The sequence below is a fragment of the Pristis pectinata genome, chromosome 21 (genome assembly GCF_009764475.1).
Source record: "Pristis pectinata isolate sPriPec2 chromosome 21, sPriPec2.1.pri, whole genome shotgun sequence".
Taxonomy (NCBI): domain Eukaryota; kingdom Metazoa; phylum Chordata; class Chondrichthyes; order Rhinopristiformes; family Pristidae; genus Pristis; species Pristis pectinata.
This window is the reverse complement of record NC_067425.1, coordinates 19897840-19923664: the sequence shown is the minus strand read 5'-3', so window position 1 is coordinate 19923664 and position 25825 is coordinate 19897840. Positions and strand designations below refer to the sequence as shown.

General features: G+C 37.8%; 1 protein-coding gene across 2 annotated transcripts in view; it reads right to left on the bottom strand.

The window, feature by feature from the left end:
- usp32 (ubiquitin specific peptidase 32) overlaps positions 1–25825 on the bottom strand; it is a 124208-nt gene that overhangs the window by 76403 nt on the left and 21980 nt on the right. For both annotated transcript variants that reach the window (XM_052035776.1, XM_052035777.1), the window contains exons 3-4: positions 10065–10170; positions 1921–2039 (exon numbers count right to left, since the gene is read on the bottom strand). In XM_052035776.1, coding sequence (XP_051891736.1) covers positions 1921–2039; positions 10065–10170 — 225 coding nt within the window. The remainder of the gene's footprint in view (positions 1–1920; positions 2040–10064; positions 10171–25825) is intronic.

Sequence of the window (25825 nt, the reverse complement as noted above, 5' to 3'; positions counted from 1 at the left end):
AATGGTAATCTACATCTGCAGAATGTTTAGTGTTATGTTTCATGCTTTCATATAGCCTGGAAACAAGACCTTTGGCCCAAAACATCTGTGCTGACCAGCAAGCACCCATTTACACTTACCACATACTATCCTCCAGCATCTTCATCCATTTCCCTTAATTCTCCTGCCACCCACCTACATTAGGGCCAATTTACAGTCAGCAATCAGCACATCTTTGAGACGTGGGAATAAACTAGAGCACCTTGAGTAAACCCACACAGTCACAGGGAGAGTGTGCAAACCCCACACAGACAGCACCAGAGGTCAGCTTGAACCTGAATCACTGAAGCTGAGGCAACAATGCTAACTATTGTGCCACTGATGTGACTATTGGGGAACTAAAACAAATAATACAAGCTTTTTACAATCCTTTAAGATTCCCATTAGAATCTCCCTCTGATAAAAGTTTTTAGTTATTCCTACTGACAGCCCCTCCTTCAATTTGGTGTTTGTTGATTTTTGTTTAAGAGGAATTATTTTGGGCTGGAAATGCAATTTAGTTGCCATTTATTGTTTAATTTATTAGCCTTTTAAAAAAATGTTGAATTCTACTTTTATCCTTTGTAAATACATGAAAACACAAACATTAGACATGGGCTTTGGATTTTATCAAGTGGCACGAGCATCAGTCATGATTATTATCCAGTAAGAACTGTAATTTCAGCAAAAGGGAGAGGCAGACATTTTCTGACCATGATTCAATATACCAGTTTTGTAAAATATATATAAATCAGGTAAACTGGAAACTTCCCCTGTCACCGAGCTACCAAGTTAGCAGCTCATTTTTTGGAATGCAGGAGTTATTTCAAGTTTTGACACAGGAAGTTCAATTCCACAACTTGGAAGCATCTTTTGAATGAAGCAATGCAAGTGCAAAATCAGCACCCAAATGGGGATATCAAACATATTATTTGAACATTCACAAACTGCTCTATTAAAATTATAAAAATTATAGCACAGTGCAGGCTAACTGTTTCACCACATTCCTTGAAGCCTGATCTGCAATTATCACACAATCCTACTCCCTTCCTCATATCTTTAAAAATGAGAGAATTATGCAATACATGCCAATTGTACAATGTGGTTAATTGGATGTCAAAAAGGAAATCTTCTCACTATAGGGGGACTAGAAAGATCTTAATCTTAGGTGACTTCTGTAATAAGTACCAACTACTCCCTCTCCTGCCCACAGATGTTCTGAAAATGAGCACTTATTGCAAGAAAGAAAATGGAAGCTGTGGTGAAGATACAACTTATTGGTCTATATTAAAACTAAATGATTGCAGAGTACTTTGAACAAAGACAAACATTGTTCCTTGAGCTTTACTAGAACAGATGGAAAAGTCAAAATGAGATTTGGGTAAATAACTAGTGTCATTATTTCTAAGGTTCAGTGTGCAAGCAGAAAAGATAGCCAGAGAAAGTAGGTGCAAAAGTAAACATGTCAAAACACAAGTAAAATCAGACTACTGACAACTACTGTCAGCTAAGATCTCTTGCTTACCCAGCCCAACTTAGTTTCTCACCCAGTGTTCTTTTCCATGCTTCACATTTCTCCAGTTGTCCTCCTCATTCCTCCATTAGTCTTACATAACCACCATTAGTTCATCCATGTTAAGTTCTCCACATAATTACATTACGATTCTTTCTCCTTCAGTGCACATCCCATTTCCTCCATACTTTTCTTATAAATGGCTACTAATCCTTTCTGATAAAGGGTCACAACTGAAACATTAATTTGCAACTCCTCTCCAAATACATTGTACCAAACAGAGTGTTGTTCAAGTTCCCTGTTGGTGTTTCAGATTTCTAGCTCTGAAATATTTTGTTTCCAATTTGGATACTTGGATCAATTCATATGCAAAAATATAAAATGCCTACCTCCATAAAGCACTTTTTGACTCCAAGTTGAACCTCTCCATCACAAGCTCGTAACATTGTTTCCATCTCCTCTCGAACAACATAGCTCCCAGATTCGTTAGCAAAGAGGTTAAAAATATCTGTAACAGAAATATGTACAGTAAAATGCAGTTCATAAAATGTTTGTGTGTTTTGATGGAGGTGGGGATTTCTAAATTATGTCACCATTCCTCCCCATCCCTTACCTACTCTGGCATCCTTGAATCCAGACAGTAAAAACAGATCAGAGGCAGAATACAACAATCTCCATGGACACTTATTTTGCCAGCTGTTAAATTCAACAGAAGCTACCTTTTCCTTGTTCTCTATACCATCGTATCATCTCATAATGTAATTTTGATTAAATGATCATGATTAGTATTAGTAACAATGTGATACTTTTATAATAAACAGGCTTTTGTCGTTCGGTTATTTCAATTGTTACAGCATTTTAAGAAAAGAAAACTGCAGGCACATTGGAATTCTTGTCACATCACAATGGTAAAAGTAATAGTCTTTAAAAAAGTCTCGAGTTCTGTCATACAAAATGTCACATTCTAAGTCACCTTTTGGTTCTTCATCTGGAGGGGACTCATTAGTATCCCAAATGTAAGTGATGTATATTACTAGCTATTCGGTATCCCAAAGTCAAAAATACTTAGACAAAGAAAATAAATATAAGTGGCCGACATTCATTCACAGAATTAGAATTACACAGCTCCTTCACTTATTCCATTTCTGCATAAAATAAAGTTAGAAACATTGCTTCACAATTTAAAAGGGAGATATTTCTGGAACATCTGAGATCAATCTCAGATGACTTTATGGAGTCAGAGTTATACAGCACGGAAGCAGGCCCTTCAAATGAACTCATCATGGAGACCAAGGTGCCTACCTGACCTAGTCCCATTTGCTTGTTTTTTGACCATATCCCTCTAAAGCTTTCCTATGTATTTGCCCAAATGTCTTTTAAGTGTTGCAATTTTTCCTGCCTCTACCATTTCCTCTCAGCTTGTTCCTTATATGCACCACCCCTATGTAGAAAAACTGGGCCCTCAAATCCCTTTTAAATCTTTCCCATCTACCTTTAGACTCCTTTAAACTGGGAAAAAGACTGACCATTTACCTTTTCTGTGCCCCTCCTACATATTTGCTCCTCTAGTCCCCGCTGGCTATTTTCACAGCTTCACTTTATTCCCATAATTTTTTTTTAAAAATCTGTCTTTCTTAATTTATCTTTACAACAAACAAATCAATCGCCCCACCAGTCTTTATGACAAGGCATTCCACGCTTCAGAAACGTGAAGAAATTTTATTCCATCATTCTTGAACACACTTCCCGCAAGCTCCTGAAATCATTACACCAAGGAATACAACTTTCTAGTTCCACCCAAATTTAGAGCAACAATGTGATATCCTTCTGTGGTTATTAATAGAGGAAGGAATGCATACTGTTAAGAAATAGGCAATGTTCTAGGCAACCAGAAAATTGAGTTAAGAAAATTAATTGAGAGAGATGTAATAATATTGGGTGATTTTAACTATCCAAAACACATACTGGAATAAATGGAAAAAAAATCTTAATCTTAAGAGTTGTCCAAGAGGATATTTGATGAAGGAGGGATTTAGACAAAGTAAATAATAGGAGATTGCTTCCAATGACAATGGGTTGATGATCTAAGGACTAGATTCAGGGTGACAGGCAAAAAGCAAAATAAGATTTAAGGTTATAGTATACAGTACAGATACTGCATTGGTTACTATATTGATATACTGCAGGCAATCCCCACGTTACTGTTGTTCAGGTAATGGAAATTCACCCTTGCACATTTCACAAATCAATACCCAAAAATTTAAGATATGGAATAAAATTTGCTCTCATGAATGTGAATAAAGTAAATAAATCACAAATTCTTTTTCAACTTGTGTTTCTTGTTGCAGGTAATGCAACTTTACATTATGTAAAATCACAATACAGACTGCTTTCTAGGAATACAACCCCCTGTAACAGAGGTTGTCTTTGCTAGTGTTGAGGTATATTTCAAATACCTCTTTGAAAAGATAAGGAAAGAGGAGGGGAGTGGGACTAATTGTCATGCCCTTTGGAATGTGTCGGTACAGATTCACAGAGACAAACGGCTTCCTTCTGCACTGCACTGTTTTATAAACCTATAGTTTCAGGCGATCAAGGTAGATGAATGACTGAAATATATCCATGGCTCTAAGAATCAAGAATAGGAGTGCAGGATGAAATAAAATTCCATGAAATGAAAAAAGATCCAAAGTAACTGGAAATATTACTAAACAAGTTGACTTTCAAAGTAGAAATCTTCATGTGAGATGCAAAGTTTAAAAATACACAGTAAAACTCCAATAATCTGACTCTCCTGGGAATTTGGTGGTGTAGGTCTGGCAGATTTTCTGAACCATTGGATATTATACTATTAATATCCCATTTTACATTCACTTTCTTAAGATATTACTTTTCTAGTGAACTTGCTAAGTTTCAAGGGAGCACAGGACCATAGCCCCCAGTGAGTTTCAATGAGACACAAGAAACATCACCTCTAAGCCAGATCCTGAACTGCTGGGATTTCCAACTAGTTAGATAGCAGACTTTTACTCTATATCTATAGCCTTAAGGAGTGTGTAACATAAGAATATTTTTGGTAGAGACACTGGAAGTAAGATTAAAATGGTAGACATGTAATAAAGGCAACAATAACAATACTAAAAATAGAGCAAGCAAATTAAAAGGAAAAAAGGCAAACAGATAACAACAGGAAATGGTTACTGCTTAATAATTATCTAACAAGTACAGTTAGAGATGGCCATTCAGGGGTTAGGAAGGGAATTATGACAGATATGATGCAGTGAACTACCACAGGAGGATAAGGAATAATTCAGAACAAATTGTAGAAATAGGTTTGTTTTTGAAAAAGTTAACAGAACTCAAAATGAATGATCCTACCCTGATGACAGGCACTATGGGCTGTTAAAAGTCAAAGATATCAGATGATCTGCTCACACCTTAATTTTGTAATCTTCCAAAAAATTCCAAATGTTTCCATGTCACAGTGAGTTAATAATTGAAAGTAAAAAAGGATAAATCAGATAATTATTTGGTGGAAGACACAGAAACATGGAGATCTCATCGTGTAGTGTTCAGTTTTGAGCAGTAAACCATATGAAGGATATTGGCTTTGCTGTCTGTGACATGAGACAGACTGTGGCTGAGGGTCTGATCAAGGGATTTACTTAAAGAAGTGCCTGGAAAAACCAAGGCTACAAGCATTATCCAATAAGTGAATATCTTTATTGGCAACAAAGATTCAGCAAACCCTGTTGAGACTGCCAATATCAAAATCATAGTACAGTTCATAATGGCCCAAGGTTTAACGGTCATTGTACAACTATGGCTTGCATTTCTCAATGTTTAAGAAACTAAGAAGATTCAATAGGATGCAGAAAAAAAAAACTTCCTCTGGTGGTGGAATTCCAGAACAAACTTTTGAACTCAAGGGTGTGGTAGAAATCTTGATCTTTCTCCGAGAGGGTGGGTCAATCCAATTTTTCATGGCCATGACAAATAGGATTTTATAAGACAAGGATATCCAAGAACATGGATAAATAACTTATCGTTGTGATTCAGATCACCTAGGATCAAACTGAATGGCAAAACATACAAGGGATAATTGGTATGACATGCAAGACCAGTTAGTCCAATGGCAGTTGTGGGCAAACCTCGAGATTGATAACTTGAGAAAATTACCCAGCATTAAGTGCATATGCAAAGTACAGTATTGTTATTTGAAGAGACCAAGTGGAAAAAAGGAATTGCAGTAGGCCAAATATATGGATATACAAAAGTCATTTGATAAGGTGTCAAGAGATCGCTTAGAAAAATCAAGGGGCATTGTATACAAGAAAATGGATGAAAGTAAAAATTCTTAGCATACAAGAAACAAAGGTATACAGATATTTCTCAGAATAAAAAAAGTCAAAGAGGTGCAAACTGTGGACCCAGATTTTTATTCGTAATTTAAATAGATGAATTGCAAAGCACAATCTCAAAACATGTTGACGACAGAGTGTGAGGAGAGGATAATTAAAAAAAAACTACCGACAGACACGTTAGCAGAATTGGTAGGCAAATGCATTTTAAATGAAATGTACATTTTAAAAGGAGACGTGTATTTCTTACCATGAAACACTGACTAAGCTTCAAACTACAATGCAAAAAGTAAAAATGGTAAATGCTGGAAATGCTTCAGACATCAAATGGCACCTGCGATAGAGAAAAATCAGGAGGCCCTAATTTTATGAAATGGAATCTGCTATCAAAGCTCACCAGGCATGTTGCCATTGGCTAAAATTTACCAGATCTGACTGGCAGATCTTGCTGGCCAATACCATCCTGGCAGTGAGCATCAAGCCCCAGGGCCTCAAACAACTCTAATGAATGACGTTGACAGGCCAGAGCGAGTCCCATCCGCAAATCCCCTTTAACTGAAGTCAAATTCATGCCTCAGCTTTGCTATCCATCAAGGCTGTTTTTTTAAAAAAATACAAAGAATACAAAACTAAAAAAAAATCTAAAATGAACTTAAAATCTAACCACTATTAAAAACAAAACAAAATTAAAGCAAATTAATAATTAAACATTTTATTTTATCCTTTTGTTTCTTCTCACTGCTGTTCAATTGCCATTCAAAACAATGGGTGTAAAAATGCCAGGACTAACTTTATGCACAATTCAAATCGTTTTCCTTGGTGCAATGTTTTGGGGAATTCCAGTAAGGTCCAGTTCACCCTCAGACTCAATGTGGAGTCTCGCAGTAGAGCACAGCTGACAAGTCATTGGTGGAGCTCATCCAGCAAGATCAGGATTTCCCCACTTATCCAGGAGTCCTGAAACTTTTATGCACTTGCATATGGGTTAATATCAAAGGTTCCTTGTGGAACTCTGGCAACCTCAAAAATTTAAGCCAGTCTTAACAGTTCTAGTCAATGATCTTTCACCAGCACTGAGAAAGGTTACTGCTGTATATATTTTAAGATGCAGAGAAAGGAAGAAGATAAGGAGAGAAAAGGGAAGGTCTCTCATGTACAAGACTGATTAGATTAAGTGTCAAAAAGGGAAAAAAAAACATAATGAGACAAGGAACAATGTGGAAAATTCTTGGTTTCAGTCCTATTCATGTTCCATCCCTTCCTTTCTTTTCTGGTATGTTGAATATTCATCGTTGCTGCTTCCTTCTCATGGCCTCAAGTAAAAATTTTCCAGCCTGCTCTCACCTTCACATGGCCCACTTCAAAGTTCTCCATCTCCACTTCAGGACGTAACTTAGCAACAAGCCAATGACTCCCACAGCCATCTTGACTGCACTTTCATTCTCCCCATTTCTTCACCACTGTTGCAGTGGTTCTGACAATGTCATCTTTCATGCCAGAGCTTTTTAGAGCTCTTCTGTTTATTCCCTTCCACTATAACTACAGGGTACTCAACAATACACGCTCACTTTTCCATGTGAATGCTCTCTCCCTTTCTCACTCTCTCAAGGATTAAGTTTCCTTGGTCTTCACCATCCATCACACTCATTGGGTCATTGCTCACCATCTCTGGCACCTTCAGCACGATGCCGTTGTCAGCTGCACCCTCCCTTCTCCCTTTTTAGTATTCCTGTGGAATTATTTCCATTAGGATGTTTTGGTTCATGTTTTCACCTCCATCAATAACAACTCCATTTTCCAATGGCATCTAGCTGTACAACCAGAAGTGTATCACCTGAACTCTTACCCCTCTCTTTCCACCTCCAAGCCCTCAACACTTTCTAACTGATTTATTTATACTTTTTTTTTGAACTACATACACACTATTTTTGGAACTCATAATGCGGTCTCCTCTGCACGGAGAAGAAATGCAGATGGGATAATTGTTGCGCAGAAAAACCCATTCAGTCCCCAAGCACAATTCTCAGTTAATTCTCTGGCCCACTTCCTTTCTGCATCCTGTTCGTTGCCTCTTCCAACAAAGCTCAACATAAATACAAGGAACAGTGTCTCATCTGCTGACTTGGCATGCTGCATACTTTCAGACTGAATGCGACAATTTCAGATATTCAGCACTTTTAGTTATGCTAAGCTCACAGTTGACTAGTCATTTACTTATTGATCCATTAGCACTTTTTCACGATCATCCCTTCTGACATTTCAACTTTCCTGCCCCTCACTCTTATTCTCACCTCCTCTCCCACCTTTTCCAGTGCCTTAAAAACTTGTCATTAGAGCTGAGAAAAGTTAAATGAAACACAAGTCATGAACTTAAGGTTTACCTCACTTCTCTCCATAGTTGCTGCCTTAGCTTTGAACTATTTCCAGCAATTTCTGGTTTACTTATAATCAATAAAGCACTTTTCAGCATCTCAAGATTGTGAAAAGGTACTACATGAATGGAAGCCCTCTTCCATTTTAAAGGTAGAGGCATTAGAAGGCTTCAATGAATTGTAAAACATAGGGGTTCAAATACACAATTCCTTGAAAGTGCAAGCAAAGGTACATTTGAATACTTTTATTTTAAAAAAAGGCCAACAGAATTGCAGATTTGGAACTTAATTATAGGAAGCTGTTATTCCCAAGACATGTTCAACTGGAGTAAGGCACTAGCAAGGAGTCTCAATGAAGTTTTTATTTAAATTATAAAGCTTCTACAAGGAGTGAATCTCGAAAATTTTCTCTTACCTGGAGAATCAATGACAAGTGGTGATCACAAAGGGAATAAGAAAATGGATAGAAGAGGGTTTTTTTAAAAATGATATTAAATGCCTTATTGAAGCAAAGATCATTACACAAGACAGTGGTTTAACCACAACAAATATTGATTTCTGGGCACAACTCATGTAAAGACCCTAGAGAGGGTGCAGAAGAGATTTACTGGGAAATTTGCAGGGCAAGGGACTTTAGACTACAGAAACTGCCAGTTTTCCTTGAGACAGGGAAGGTCAGGAGGTGAAATGGGATAGAAGTATTTAAAATCATGAAGGGTCTAGACATCATTAACGGAAAGAAAATATTCCTATTGGCAAAAGACTCAATAACCAGACTCATACATAATGAAACAGGCCCTTCAGCCCAACTGGTCCATAGCCAATCAAGACATCTATCTTAGCTAGTCTCATCTGCCCGTGTTTGGTCCTTCTAAAGCTTGCCTATCCTTGTATCTGCCCGAGTGTCTTTTAAAATGTTGTTAATGTACCTGCCTCAATCATTTCCTCTGGCAGCTCATTATATATACAGAGCACACTCTGGGTTCCTTCTCTTGCCTCTAACCCCAAACCCATGCCCCCCAGTTCTTGATTCCCCAACCGTGGGAAAAAGACTGAGTGCATTCACCCTCTCTGATTTCATACACTTCTATAAGATCACCCCTCATTCTCCTTTGCTCCAATGAATAAAGTTCCAGTCTGCTCAACCTTTCTGCATAACTCACTCAGTCTTTCGAGTCCTGGCAACATCCTCGTAAATCTCCTCTGCAATCTTTCAAGCCTTCTTTTCCGCTTCCAATAGAAGAGATTGCCAATAGAAGGAAGAAGATGGCCAAAAGAACCAAAGGTGACATCCAGCAACTAGTTAGGATCTGGAATGTACTGTTGGGATGGGGTAGTGAAGGGACACCTGATCAGGAAAATGGGGTATTAAATATGTACTTGATAGGAAAACTGATGTGGTTGGACAGTGGGATTAGCTATGCTGCTCTTGCTTTTGGCCAACAAGGAAGAATTGGTGTAAATAGGCTCCCTGTGCCCTTTATCTTTTCCAAGATTCACAGTAGAATACCCAACAGCAGGTAATGATAAAAGCAGCAAAACTTAGCAAGTTTAGAGTTAGCTTTGAAAGTATGAAAGAGGTGCAAATATGAAATGCATAATATTGATGGATATTTATAACTGTAAAAGATCTACTGTATAGCCTATTCATATTAATCCAAAACTACTAAGTATTAAAATTTAACAACTTAGTTTGTAATTTAAGCATAAAACTTTTATTAATAAAGCATTCTAAAAGAATACAATCTGTACTAGCAATGGTTGTCAAAAATTTGTTGACCAGTGTTTAGCAACACTTACACTTTGCCTTTTCTTCATCTCTTCCCCTCGTCAGGAGGACCAGCCCCACTATTAGGTTATTAAAATGAAGACCTTTTGATGTTCCACCAAATGAATGATAAATAACCTACAAAAATAGAAACAAAAATCATGAATTGATAAATTGTACTGATTATTGTTGGAGGAATTTAGTCATTATGTAAATGTTTTACAAAATTCTGACCGATCACTTGCTACATTTACTTTACACAACAATGAAATATTAATTCTCTATTTTCCTTTGAAAGTATTTTACAGTCATTTTATCCACAGGCTTCAGTATTCATAGATGGAAACTATTGTTCATCCAATAAGTGCTCCGCATTTGTTGATGGGATTAGAATTTTTTTTTAACTATTTTTTCTCTAACGCATCTGTAGTTATGTGCTTGGGCAGCAATACAATCTTACAAAATTTTATAAGAATGCCGTTAAAGCGCAACAGCAAGCAAATACAAATGATGCAATTCCCCCAAAACAAGCATTTTGCCCGATAGATATCGGTGTAATGCAAAACTGTGCAAATAAAACTGTTAAATGGTGTACGCTTGAATGCAGTAGCAAAGTTCAGCAGTCCACACGAGAAAAAAAAATCTCATGACGCTTAGCTCAGGATGAGACCACAGCTCCAGATATCTTATTACAGTCATTTGAAGAGTTCAACCAGATTGCAAAGACTAATGGAGAGCAATGCTCTGTTGGAAAAGGTTGCCCAGTTATTCCTAATGGGTGGGAGAGAGAAGCAAAAAAAAGTGACAGATAAATCACTTCTTATTTTGATGAAAGCTATCAGTAAATTAGATTAGTACTGGAATCTTTATATTTTACAATTGGCAAATCTTAAATCCCTTGCTAAATATTACCCAGCTTTCTTTGCCTTCAACTTGAGCAAATAAGCCCCAGCTGAGCTCCCTATGATCACAACTTCCTTCTATCCCAAGGTGAGAAATGTGAATGTTGGCTGATGACTGCATGATTTTCAGCTCTACGTCAAACTCCTTAGTAAACAAAGTAGATGCAGTGGACCTTGTCAACATCTACACTTGGGCTGTTAAGTGACAAGTAACATTCTTGCAACAATAGCATTTGCCAATGACTTGCTTTAACAAGACAGGATTGCAATCAATAGAACCATTTTGAAGGTCACCATTTATCAGAAATGCAACTAGACCAAATTCCATAGCAGGAATTATGTTTATTAGTGGCAGATTTCTAAATTCTCTCCAATGACAACTTCAGGAGATGGAGATGTCAAGGGAAGGGAAGGGAAGTGTCTGATATGGACCATGAACATGAGAGTGGGGTAGAAATTAGCAGAAAGGTAAAAATGGCATGGTCCATATCCAACCCTCCTCTTTCTTGACATCTCTACTTCCACCTCAGAGGACAGTTTAGCTATCAACGTCCATTATGATCCCACCAATTAATACAACTACCTCAACTACACCTTATCCCAACTTGCATCTTATCCATTCTCTCACTCTCTGTTTCCATCATTTCTGCTCTGGTGACAAGACTTTCTACACTAGTGCCCTTTAGACATTTTCCTTTCTTTCTTAACCATGGCTATTCCTATAGTTGACAAAGCTCTCAACTGAATCTTCTCTCTCTCTCTGAAGTTACTGCTCTCAACCACTTTTCCCAGTCAGAACAGAGATAGGGTTCTCTTTTCCTTCCACTTCACTACATTCAACAAATCATCCTTCATAATTTCTGCCAGCTCCAACAGGCTTCAACCACCAGACACTTCTCTCCCTCCCCGCCAAGCATCTGAAAAAGGGCTGCTCCCTCTTCAACACACTGGTGGGCTCTTCCATCTCCACCAACCACTCCCTTCTCATGACACTATCAATGCAACTGTGGGAAATATAACACTCATCCTTTTAACTTCCTTTCCCAATACAGCAATTCACTTGCAGCTCTCTACATTCAAAACTAGACACAGATTGGGTGACTGCTTTGCAGAACACCTCTGTCCAATCTGCAAGGATGACTGAGTTTCTTGTCATTTTAGTTCCCTGTTTGCTCTTATTCTAGCCTCCTATATTGCTCCAATGATGCTAAATGTAAGTGAGAAACAGCACCTCAACTTTTATTGGAGAACATTAGAGGCTTCAGGACTTGATATTGAATTTAATAATTCTGAATAAACCTCTTTTCCCCTTGACATGGATCTTTGTATAAATTTGTTTCATTTTTCTCTACCATCTTCAATTGCTGTTTTTTTTAAAATATAGTAATTGTTAACTTGATAACTTTAATTTGCAACACAAAAAAAACAAATGCTGGAGGAACTCAGCAGGGCAAGCGACATCTGTTGGGGGAAAGGAATTGTCAACCTATTGGGTAAAGACCCAGTACCAGGACTGAGAGCGGAGAGAGAAGGTAGCTGGTATAAAGACATGGGAAGGTGGGGGGGGGGGGGGGGGGGGGGGGGGGGGGGGGGGGGGGGGGGGGGGGGGGGGGGGGGGGGGGGGGGGGGGGGGGGGGGGGGGGGGGGGGTGGGGGGGGGGGGGTGGGTGGAAAGAGAAAAGAGGAGGAGGAGTGAGACATGGTCCAGTAGGTGATAGGTGGACTGAGGAGGGGTGAAGGATGATTCTGGCATTTGAGTTACAAGAGACTGCAGCTTTAATTTGCACTTTAGCACAGGTTTTCCTTGCTCTCTCTCCCCTCTCCCTCTCTGCAGCTCATCATCTTGTGCCTCTAGTTCTGATGAAAGGTCCTTGACCCAACATCCCAATTCAGTTTTTCTGCCCATTGATGCTACTCAACCTAGTAGGTGCTTCTAGCACCTTATTCTTATTCAAATCTTCAGCATCAGTAATTTTTTTGCTACAATACAGGAGGCAACTTGTTTTTATGTATTCCAAAAGCAAAGGGTCCATTTCTCACTGGAGAGTTGCAACTAAAAGGAATGCGTTACAAGATGTGATACCCCTGTACTTTGATGTTATGTTCTCACTGTAATCATAAATACCTTCAACATAAAAAGCAGAAGAAAAATTATCATAATGTACATGGCATTCAGAGTTAGTTATATGAAACCCAATTATCCTTAATGAACCCGATATTAATTCTTCATGAAATGTACATTTCATTTTCCTACCTCCTCCTCCTCCTCCACTTGTTAAAATATGCATCTATTTTTCCCCACTGTTAATCATGCCACATTGCTATTATCATATTTTATCAGCCACTTCATGGACCACTTTTTATATGCCTTCACTACAAACAGTGCGAAGGCAAGGAATATTCCCCAAAGATGTGCCACTACTGCAGCTGAATTAGCGATGGGGAAAGTATGAGAATCCATTAAGCATCCCATCTTTTCTGAGAGAAGGATAATTCTTCCAAATTATAATCAGTTAAGGAATCAGATATCTGACAGACATTTAAAACATATTCAAGTAGATTTAACTGATTAAAATAAAAATCAATAAAGGAAAAAATACTACAACAGTAAAATAAATCAAATAAGTCAAGCACTACTGAGGTTGGGTGGCTGATTGAGATATATAAAAGGAGTAGAGAAAGGGCAGATGGCAAGAAACATAGCAGAAGTTTCTAAAACCAGAGGGTTTTTAAAAAGGAAGGGGAAGGAGGTTCAGAGGGGAGATTTTTTCCCCCACCCGGAATGTGGTTGGAGTCTGGAATGCATTGCCTGAGTGGGTGGAGATGGCAGAACCTCCAAAAACATTTAGTAAGTATTTAGATTAGCACTTGAATTACCAAGGCATTGAAGGCTATGGGTCAGGTGCTGGAAAATGGGACTAGTACGATAGGTACTCAAGTGGTCAGCACGGGCATGGTGGGCCAAAAGACCAGTTTCTGTACTCCAATATTCTAAATTTTTTTCCCCACAGAATCAAGCACCCCATTCAAATGAATGTATCATCATTCAACATCACTCTTCAAATGGTTTAAAGTTAAGGGTTGGATATGGTGTTTTTGGAGTCACCTTCAGCACACTGTTCTGCTGCTGGGCTCAATGGAGAGTCCGTCAATGGAGCGAGTGGTCATCTGACCTCCAGTCCATCTCAGATTTCTGCTTTTCACTATACAGATCACCAGCAGTTCCTAGTTAGAATGATTCAAGCCTTTCGTTGGAAGACTTAAAAAAAATACCAGCATGCATGAAATGCATTACTTCTTGCAACCTTCCCAATACAAATAGCTCCAGACATGCAGCCCAAAATATGATCTGGAAAAAAAAATACATTTAAAATTTTGTGGGATGCTAATGCAAAAAAACACAAATGGCTATTTTCCTTTGCAAATCCTAGATTAAAAATTATATCAATTTGCTTCTGTGTGCTTTCCCTCCAAGTCATTCACATTTCCCCCACCCACGCTGGAGAACCACACCTTCCTCTTTTTACACCCATGAGCTACTCCCCCTGCATCTGTGGGCATGTCTCGACTTCCACAACCACTCCCCCAGCCTGTCTGTCCTCCCACCCATCAACTCTCACTTCTCCCATCTGCCTCAATCTCTCCCAAATCTTCCCAACATCCATTTCTGACCCAGATATTTATTGCTCAGTGCCCAGAAATTTACATCTTTAAAAGATTCTCTTTTATCCCTCTTGACAACCATTTTTCCTAACTTCTCTCAGGTCAACTGAGAATGCACCCATTCCAATCACTCAGTTATTTCCCTTCATGTAATTAAAAAGTATAGCTATCTTGTCACTCCAAGAACCTCCATTTTATCCCTCAAATCTCCCAATTTTGCAGTGCATAATTCCCCTCCTTAACAACTACTTTGCACATCTTCTGCTGCCCTTTCCAATAGTGTTTGCTATTCTATGCTTTGTCGTAGATTCAGTCTAAGTGTTGTCACATTACTCAACCAACCTGCCACTTTTGCAAAATCTTTGTATCTAGCACGATGATACTTCGTCACATGGTTCCAGCTAACCAACCCACTATTAACAAGCTGAATTCTGAGAGGGATTAACACAACAGAAGACAAAAGGCTCTTGCCTCTAGCAGGAGAGGCCAATACTAGAGTACATATTCTCAGGATAAGAGATATTTGTAACTGAAATGGGCATATTTTCTTTACTCAGATGATCATAAATCTTAGGGACTCTGTATTCCAGAGGGCTGTGAATATACAGTCATGGAGTTTGTTCAAAGCTGAGATCAACAGGTATTCAGTTTCCAGATCAGAAGGAGATACAAACCTGGGGTTCAGGCTTAGGTGGAGCAACCTTTAAGGGACTGTTTGTTCTCAACCTCCTTCCACTCTTTACATTCATGTACTTTAACATCCACTTTAAACAGTTACCTCCAAATTGCCTCACACTACCCCATGACTTATAATTCCTTTCCTCATCCACACTGTTTCCATACTTTGCCAGTAGCAGTACAATGTACTCAATCCCAAAAAGCCATCAATCCAATGATGTATACCAAAAACACTTCACCAAAATAATGCACAATTCCAAATATTTTAGATAATTTTTTAAAATCTCCATCAGAACATCTGGTAAAATTCTGAATATCCAAATGTATGAGCTAACCAGCAGAGTACTTCAAGGGAAATGTCAACACTGTTCAGAGGTTGCTTCAAATCCACCTCTAGAATATGCAAAATAAAAATGGTCTTCAATCCAAGCCTTAATAATGAAAAAGAACTCCCATTTAGTGTCTGCCAATGGACTTTAAGTACTAGCCAATATATTAAATGAAAAAAAGGCACCACCAAAAAGCAGTAACTGAACATTTTCTACAGGTTTCATTTTAAAAAAATGCACTGTGAAACTGCGTGTGAATAAAGGCAAAATATGATTTTGTTGCCTCTTTCCCTTAACACACACCTGCATTCAGAGGCAAGGGTATTATATTTCTATGAAGATGCAAACAGAACAGAAATAGCAAAAACAAAAATCCATCGATTTGAAAGGGTGAGAATTAAAAACTAGACATAGTTTACAAATTTAAAAGATGTATACATGTAAAGCAGAAGGTCAAATAATACTAGCGCTCTGCACATGTCCATAGTTGGCCAAATGTCAAAACTGAACACTGAAGATAAAAGCCATACAAAATTGTTCATTTTTTTTTGTTTGTCATGCAACAAGAAATAAATGAGCATTTGCATAATTCAAATCACCAACTGATGTTATTTTCTAGTGTGGAATCATGAACACATTGAATGATAATGATCCTTCAGTCCTTTGAGTTTCTATCATAATAAAAGTTCTGACCTCAGAATTTACAGAAATATGCTACCGATAATTATTCAGTACAAAGCATCTCCATTTAATTCCTGTATCTAAATCACAAGAGATGTCTGAGCACACTCAAGATCTAGAAATTTATTATCACCCCCACTCCCAAAGGATACGTTTTACAAATTTCTAGAGAAGTATAAAGCTGGCAACGTAGAGTTAAAATTAACAACATACTATTAAAAAAACACTCAGCTCCTGAAAGAGAACATCAAAACTTTGCTAGGTGCGAGTTAGCTTTAAGTACCTTATCAGGGAGCCTAGTTAAAGGACACTAAGAACAATCCATACAAGAAATGTTTGACCAACAAGGCTTAGGATAAACACTAAATGTGATTTCACAAATTTCACTAATATGCATTATCACAAAAATATAACCCCATTATTGACACATGGTAGCACACTCCCTTCCCAGTGATAAAAGGCAGTTACCTCTTTCAAGTACAATGACAAGGTCAGCAAGGTTCACTTCGAAATACACCAAAACCATCCAATTTATAGTTAATGGAACCCTGGAATTTAGATTTGTTTACACTTGTTAAATTTTGCTCCAAGAGCTCCATTATCAGCAAGAAAACTAGCATTTATTTGTTCATCCACTTGCTTGAATGCCTGCAAGAACTCTTAACTAGCTTCTCTCTTCAGCCGAAAACAAGAGATCATTGTACCTAACATTTCCAGCTTAAAAATGCTGTCCTATTCAGTAACAATTATGAATAGATTATGCATTCACTAACCTACATTGAAAATGTAACTATATTTGAGCAACTGGAAGGAAATTTCTTGGGAAGGATGAAATGAGAGGAAAGAAAAAATTGAAAAGGACTAAAAAAAAGAGTAAATATGATAACCTGATTTTTTAAAGATTTGTCTGGAATGATCTTGTAGAGAACCTCACTAATACTTTAGTCTGGAATATGTAAGGAGAGCATCCACTGTTATAATAAAAGCCAGAAAACAAATTGTAGAGCTCTTACACGCACAAATGGTGAAAGTGAAGTCAATACCCTGCCTGCTCCTCCAAAGTCTGAACTAATACAACCATTTCTGCTGATGAAAATTTCAACTGTTTAAACAACCATTCCAACTCCTACAAAAATCCCAAAAGAACCTATCTTGTACATTGAAGTGCAACTGAATGTTTACTCTGTCAAAGAGACAATTATTGCATAAAAACGTCTTTGGCTATGAAAGTCCTAAATTTTGAGGGATTCCAATTTCCTCAATTATTTCAAAATTGAACATTTTTTTAAAAAATGGTTTTAAAGAATTACTGTTAAGGATAGAAAATCTTGTCTGCAAGTGTCAATCTTCACTTTGCCCTCCATAACATTTAACAGGTTGTTCTTTTTAGATAATTATTTTCCTCATTTGTTATTTAAGAATGTTTCAATCTAATTAGTTCCTCAACCTGCCTGATGGAATCATAATCAGAAATGCCCTGAATCCACATGTCACAATGAAATTAATGCTGAGAAAGATGAAATTCACACCATAATGCTCACAAAGATCTAATGATTTAGCTTCATAGAGCCCAGAGGCAGGCCACTGCTTACAAAATAGATTGCAACAAATGTAACCAGATTACAGTTTTACTAACCAAATTGATTTCTTGATAATTGGTGACTCTTCTGGCCTCTCAAACTCATATGCTCGCACAGCCTCCCTTCTCTTCCATGTCACAACACTGTTTTCCCTCCTTTACAGTCTTGAACTCTAACATTCCCTAAACTCGCTATCCTCGTTGCTCAGTTTCCAATACTCGCTTTGATGCTCCAGCTAATATTTTCAAATGTTAAATTCTGCTCTGTTTACTTTCAAACTGTATTTTGTGGATTTATCTTTGTCGACAATGTGCCCCATACAGCATACAGATAGTGACCTTCAAATCATTCAAATATCCCACAGATATCTGCTCGGTTACAGTAATAAACCTCACCTTAAGTGATCTGGCTGCCTAGTATTAGCAGAAGTTGACTTCCACTGCTGTAAGGTAGCAGGTACTACAAATCTTCTTGCATTCTGGACCCAATCTGCATTTTTAAAAAAAAAATACACTAGAATTCCTTCAATCTCTGATTCTGCACCACCAATACCAGTAGACAACAGTAGGTTCTATCAAAAACAAAATATTCATATACGCTAGTGCACATCAGATGTGTATTTATTAACACAAAATATATCAATGTTTCCATGTAGCCTATCTAGTGACCTGTACCCTGAATCCATAAAAGCTCTGCATAATCCACAGATTTTCTAGAAGGCTATGAACAGAGAGGAGCAAAATCTCTTAAACTGAACATTGCAATGAATTGACTTTTGTTTTGGATCTTTGCAAAACAAATGCCCATCCCACATTTTGAATAATTCCCATCCAAGTCATAATTACATTAAATAGAACAAAAGAAAATAGTCAGCAGTTCAGGGAACAACTATGGAAATGTAATAGCAGTTAGAATTTTAGCCCTTTGACCTTTCCTCAAAATCCCAAACATCCAAGTTATTGATTGCTGTTGTTTTCCCTTCACAGATACCTCAAGTCTTGATAAGCATTTACAGTTCTCCCCCAACCCCCCAAAGTTGTCGTTTGCAATATATTTTTATCCTTTCCAGCAAGGTTTTGCCCAAAGTGTATTAAAAATCACTTGTGGGACTTCATTAAAGAATTGCAAGGATTTCAGAAATGTAACAAATTCAGACTATGTAGAAATTTGTATTCAAATCAAGTCACAAAAATTGTACAAGATACAAGGATAAGTTTTTTTTAAAACATAACACATGCTGAAAGCATTCTTTAAGATACAAAATAATACCCATTAAATGGAAAGTAGGCCAGAAAATTTGAATAAAAATGATGCAAGATAACAATTAGTTCTTTTAGAAACATTGTATGGAAGCTGACCCAAAGATTTACAGTCTGCTGGCTGTATCAGGACAGCTAAATTGATGAGAATATTTTATTGCAGGTTTTTTTGGCAAACTTTCTAATAATTACTTTAACAGTATCAAACTCTAATGGACCCCTTGGAAACTTTGGCAGTCCTAATCTACCACTTCCTAAGAGGATTGCATACCCTTATTTCAGCGAGTCTAGCTCTGGAACCAACACCTCAATCATGCCTTTGCCGCCGCCAACCTATTCCAACACTCACTGCAACTACTGGCAGAGAAGTCTTCGCTTATCTAGACATCAAGCTCCGGAACTTCCTCTACCTGCCCATCTTCTTTGGTTTTGTGTTAATTTATGTCTGATCTGATTTATTCAAAGCACTTGAATGTTTTCCCTCATTAAAAAGCACTATCCAAATGCAGGATGCCATTTCAGTAGGCTTCCTTTTGCTTTTAAAGACTGCCAAAGAACATGGCCTGTCACCAGGAAAACAGAATTTAAATTATCTTTCCATAATAACAACAATGTAAATCACAATTCTATTGTGCATTGCACTGTCAACAGTTTCAGTTTACAACAACTTGAGTCTATATCACAATCTTTTAAAAACACTGAGAAAGCTATCTGTTCAAACTCAAATCAAAGCACATCATTTGCTGTTACAGTACAGGTTTCCCCAATTCTAAATACCATGCAAAAGTTGTACACTCTTAATAAAGAGATAAATGAAAACAATGGAAGGAAAGGAAAACATACGGCATTAGGTCACATGAACCTTTTTTAAAAAAAAAGTCAAAATTAGCTGATAAGAATGCAAAGTAGACCAACACATGACCAAAATTATATTGGCCAAAACATTCCGTTGCAACAGACTATTAACCAAAAGAAAAACTTAAGGAACTTCAGATGAGCAATTATCAAATTGATGTAATAAAGTTAAAGGCAAATATGCCATCTCGTCAATGGGTGTTCATTTACTTCATGATACTCTAGTCAAATCATACTTGTCTACTCTGAAACAAAGTGAAAAAACTATAATACATCACTAATGTACATATACAATATGGGCAAACAGGAAAAGCATCCATTTCAATTTTTCCTTTCAAAAAACGGTAATAATTGACTCAAGCACCAGATTTGGACACCTGGCTGGTCCCAGCTGAGTCAACCTCGTGACCTCCTCTTCACAAACACCTGGGGACAGGTGACTAAATTGGGAGAGCTGTCCCACAAACTATTTAAGCAACAGCCTGGCAGAATCATACCCCACAGCTAACACCACAAACACACCTTCATGGTGATCTTGTATATGTCCTTTCTCACTAACAGGATAGATTCAGAGGTGGTGATACACTGGTATACAATGGGCAGGGGGGTACTATGGCTCTAGGGGTGCTCAACATTCATTCTAGACCCCCAAGTCTCATGGCTTTAAGTCAAACATGGATGAAGAAACCAGCTCCCGAGGACCATCAACCATCCTCCCCTCAGGTGATGTATCAGTATTCCATGATGAACAATAAAGATTCCACCACAGAATAACCAGAACTCAAAACGTACTGAGTGAGAAACACAAATGCCCAATACCAAGAGCATCATTGACTGTGCTGGTTGAGACCTGAAGGACATTGCTGCAAGATTGGTTCCTCACCACCTGGTCCAGACTCAAAAAGGAATAAATTTACTTGACATTTTCCCCCCACTAAAATCTGTTGCAGATGTAGCAGTTCATGACTACACCAGCTGGAGAAACCTTGTGGAGATCTAGTCCCATCTTCAAACCTTCAGTGTTGTGTGACACCACCATTATGCTGAATGAGACAGATTTAGAACAGACCTGGCACCTCACACAGAGCATCCATGAGACACTGATGACTATCAGCAGTATAATTATATTTGAATAAAATCTGTAATCTTAGGACTGGGCTTCAAGACACCAATCATCATCAAGCCAGGGGATTAATAACGGTTCAGTGAGTAGATTAGAGCATGCCTGGAGAAACATCTGCCATACTTAAAAGTGTGTCCACATGGCAAAAGTAATACAGCAAAAGCAGTATGCAGAGCTAAACAAACACGCAACCAGTGTATCAAATCAAAGCTCTGCAATCACATCAAATCCAAGCAAAAAAGGTGGTGGACAGCCAACAGATGCAGGAGGCTCCAACAACATTACTTCTAGCACTGGCAGGGCCCAGTTTACGAGTGCCAAGAACAAGGTTGAAGATTCTTCAGCCAAAACATCAAGCATAATATCCATATCAGCTTCAACCAGTCCTGACTGTCATAGAAGCCAGTACTCTGCAAATATGATTCATTCTAAATAAATGAACAACTTAGAGCATAAAATACCACCAAGACTAGGGGACCAGACACTACCCTGGTTGTGATATGGAAAAAACTATTTCAGAGCTGGCTGTTACTTTAAGGTGTTTCCAGTATAGTTATGGTTTTGGCCTCTACCAGATAATGTAAAAAAAAATTGGCCAGAGATATTCAGTCAACATTAGGCAGGACAAATACAATTCAGCTAACTATACAACTCAATCAATCAATACTTAATTGTCAACAACCAGCTCACTGATGCTAAGTTTGGGTTTTTCTGAGTCCACATGTTCCCACAACTCATTATAGCATTAGATCAAAACAAAGTCAAGTGCTAAATTTCAGGGAAGGTGTAAATGTCTATGGTTGACATCACTTGCCCAAGTGCAGCAATAAGGAGTAAATCTGAAGTCAAGGGGGAAAAAAAGAAAATCAGAATTCCAATAGATTGGTGAAATAAATTCCATTTCACAAAACCATGCTGACTCTGCCTGTTTACCTTGAATAGTTCTGTGCAGAGCTAAAACATCTTTAATAAATTGCCACATTTTCACTATGATGGATGTTAAACTGGTCTATAGATTCCTGCTTTCTATCTCCCTCCCTTTTTGAATAAAGGCATTACATTTTCTATTTTCCAATCGGAGGGAACCTTCCCTAAATCAAGGAAATTTTGGAAAATTAGAACCAATGCATCAATTATCTGACCAGATACTTCTTTTCAGATCCCAGAACAAGGTCCATCAGAACCCAGAAGCTTGTCATCTCACAGCACCAACAGTTTACTCAATGCCACTCCCTAGTAATTATAATCTTACCCATTTTCTAATTTACAGCCATGCCTTGGATGTTACTTTCATTGTGATAAAATTTTGATTGAATATTCTGATGTTCTAGAAGACTGATGCAAAAATTAGTGTTTAGTTCATCCAAGTCCCTCCTGTCTGGCCTCCCATCTTCAACCTCATATAATGTGCTTGTCCAAAATTTAGCTGCCTTTAATTTGTTCTTCAAAACTGCTCTGGCCTTGTCTAACAATGCTGCGCTTGCCAATGACACAAAAATACAGCAGAGTTTAAAATCTCAATTTTGAAATTCTCATCGTTGCTCTCCAGAAAACTGGGCTGTAGTGGTGGAAGGGACAGAAGGAAAGTCAAAGCGTTTCAGAGTAACCTCAAGTAAAACCAACACCTCCAGTTCCTGCAGTCTCCTACACTTTTCATAAAATATAGCACAAGCATTTTCTAATTTACAAAGCAACATTTTCCAAACCATTTAATCAGCCAACCAATTAAAGTTTATTAAATGCAATGTGTTCGGAAGTATTTTATGAAAATGCTGTTGACGTTCATTGAAAGAGCACGAAGGCTAAATGCGCACAGCATGGTTTTAAACTCAATAGGCTGCATTCATAAACATAGTGGAATTCTAAGATATTATCCAAATTTTGGGCAAAGACCATCAAGTGCAAATAATTCACATAAATTTTCAAAAAATATTAAATAGCTTTCAGAGAATTAAATTCTTTAAAGATAATGGCATTAATGGCAAACTGGCCTCCACACTATTATTTCCAAGAAGAACATGGCCATAATTAGATGAAGATGCTGGGGAAGGACCCCCAAGGTGACTCACTGAATTCCTTCTGTAAACCTGTGCCACTTACACTTAATATATACTTACACTTAAGCTAGATGTATTACTATTAATATATGTGAAGGAACTGATTTTCAAAAGAAAAACAAGTCAGACAAACTAAGTGAACCAATAAATCACCAAGTGATATTAGAAAAGAAAACACTTCAAATCTGTTTCCCTAGTGAAGTTGAATAGATAATTAAAAATGATTATCAACTTGCACTCTTCCAAATTCGGTTTCTTGAACATTCCCAAATTTAATCTCTCCATCAGTTGCAGCTTGCCAAGACCTAAAATTCTGGAACTTTCTCCTTAAACCACCTTGCCTCTTTGCTTCCTTCATTAAGATGTAAAGTTCATAAAAAAATTCTTGTAAGAATTGTCTATAATTTAACGTTACAAAATCTAATTTCACCAGACAACTTTGAAGGATACAGCTTCAGAATAGATTACCAAAAAACGCACCAACAACGTGCAAGTAACTGAAGAAAGCTACATCTACCATTCAAATCACCTGTACAAAATACACTTGAAAGTAGGCCTGAATTGTTCAAGATAAGGCTCACATGGCCAATCCCAAAGAAGCACAAGTTAACTATCAATACAAAAGATGGGCACCTAGTGAAAGGAATCTCTATCTTATCCTGAAATAATTAGCTTCCTGCTGGATTCTATTACCATAAGTTTCCCACTGGATACAATTACAAAAGCTATTGGTCATATGTATTTTAATAAATATTAATATTAAGAAAATGCTACAACTGCAAATGAATCAAAGGCACCAAGGATTCAAACCAGTAAAGCTTCACCAGGTTTATTCATAATCAGCATATTTTCAAAGATTCAGAATAATGAATATATACTGATGTACTATAATGTAGCTTCATTTTTCAATTTATAAAATACCAGTAATCAACAAAATACATAATGAAATTGCAAATAACTTGTAAATTAAACTTGTGGTTAAAGATTCTAAATGTTGCTCTACTTTGATAACAAGCCCTTTGAACCTGCTCCATCATTCCATGAGATTATGTTCAAATCTCAGACACTATCTTATTGAATGGCAAAGCAGGCCTGAATAGATTACTCCTGCTTTTATTTCCTATGTTCTCAAGTCCACTTTTCTAACAGATCACAATGTACTTTGACTTGAGGTGGGATCAGTAGATTTTTTTTTAAAGAGCTAAGGAAGTCAGAGTCTGAGTCATACAGCACAGAAACAGGCCATTCGGCCCACTGTGTCCATACCCACCATCAATACCAATCCCATTTACAAGCACTTGGTCCATAGCCTTCTATGCCTTGGCAATCCAAATGCTCCTTACATTGAGAGACTCTGCCTCCACTGGCCCCTCAAGAAATGAATTCTAGATTACAACCATCCTCTGGCTGAAAATAAAAATCCCCCTCAGATCCTCCCTAAACCTCCTGCTCCTTACCTTAAATCTATGCCCTTTGATTTTGTACATCTTAGTATCTACCTTATCAATACCCCTGTTTTTGGGTCCTCTCCTTAGCCTTCTCAGCTCCAAAGAAATCAAGCTCAGCCTATCTAGTCTAGTCTCTCCTCATGACTGAACTGCAATATCCTAATGAATATTTTCTGGAATCGATTTCTTCCTGTAGTGCAATTACCATAACTACACACAATACTCCAGCTGTGTCCTAACTAATTCTCTGTGTGGCTCCTTTATTCTGTGCCACAGCTAATGAAGGCAAGTGTCCTCTATGCCTTCACCACCACCTTATCTACCTGTGCTGACACCTTCAGGAATCCTTGTACACCATGGTCCCTGTTTCTCAGTACTCCCAAGGGCTCCACCAACCATTGTATGCATTCTATCTTTATCAGTCCTCCAAAGTGCATCACCTTGCACTCAGCTAGATTAATCTCTTCCGTATTGCTCTTCAATATAGTTCTTCAGCACAAAATTATCTTGCTCACTAACAAACACCATCAATTTTCACATCATCTGTGAACTTACTGATCATATCTCCCGTATAGTTACATATCAATCATATACAAAAAATAAACTGCAAGAGTCCCAGCACTGATCTTTGCAGTATACTAGTCACAGGCTTCCAATCACAAAACAGTCATCACAAAGTCAATTTTGATTCAATTTACCAACACACCTTGGACCCCACAGGCTCTAACTTTTTGGACCCATGTAGAACCACCCCAAAGGCCTTACTAAAATTCATGTAGACAATATCAACTGCACTGTGTTACCTCTTCAAAACAGTCAAATCAAATTGGCCAGAAAGGATCTGCCCCAAACAAAGATATGCTGACCATCTTCGATTAATCACCATCTTTCCAAATGTAAATTAATCCTGTCCTTCAGAATTTTTTTCCTAGAACTTCCCATTCACTGCCATTAGACTTAGTGGCCTATAATTATCTGGCTTATCACTTCAGGTTTTCTTAAAAGGTATCACATTTGCTCTGTCATCCAGCACCTCACCCATGGCAAGCAAAGATTTAAAAATCTCTACCAGGGTCACATCAATCTCCTCCCTCGCCTCCCATAGCAGCCTGGGATACTTCTAGTTAGGCCCTGGGGATTTATCAGTCTTTAAGCCATCTAACACATCAAATACCCTCTTTAAAATGATCACATGTTGTAAAATTTCAAAGCCCACCTA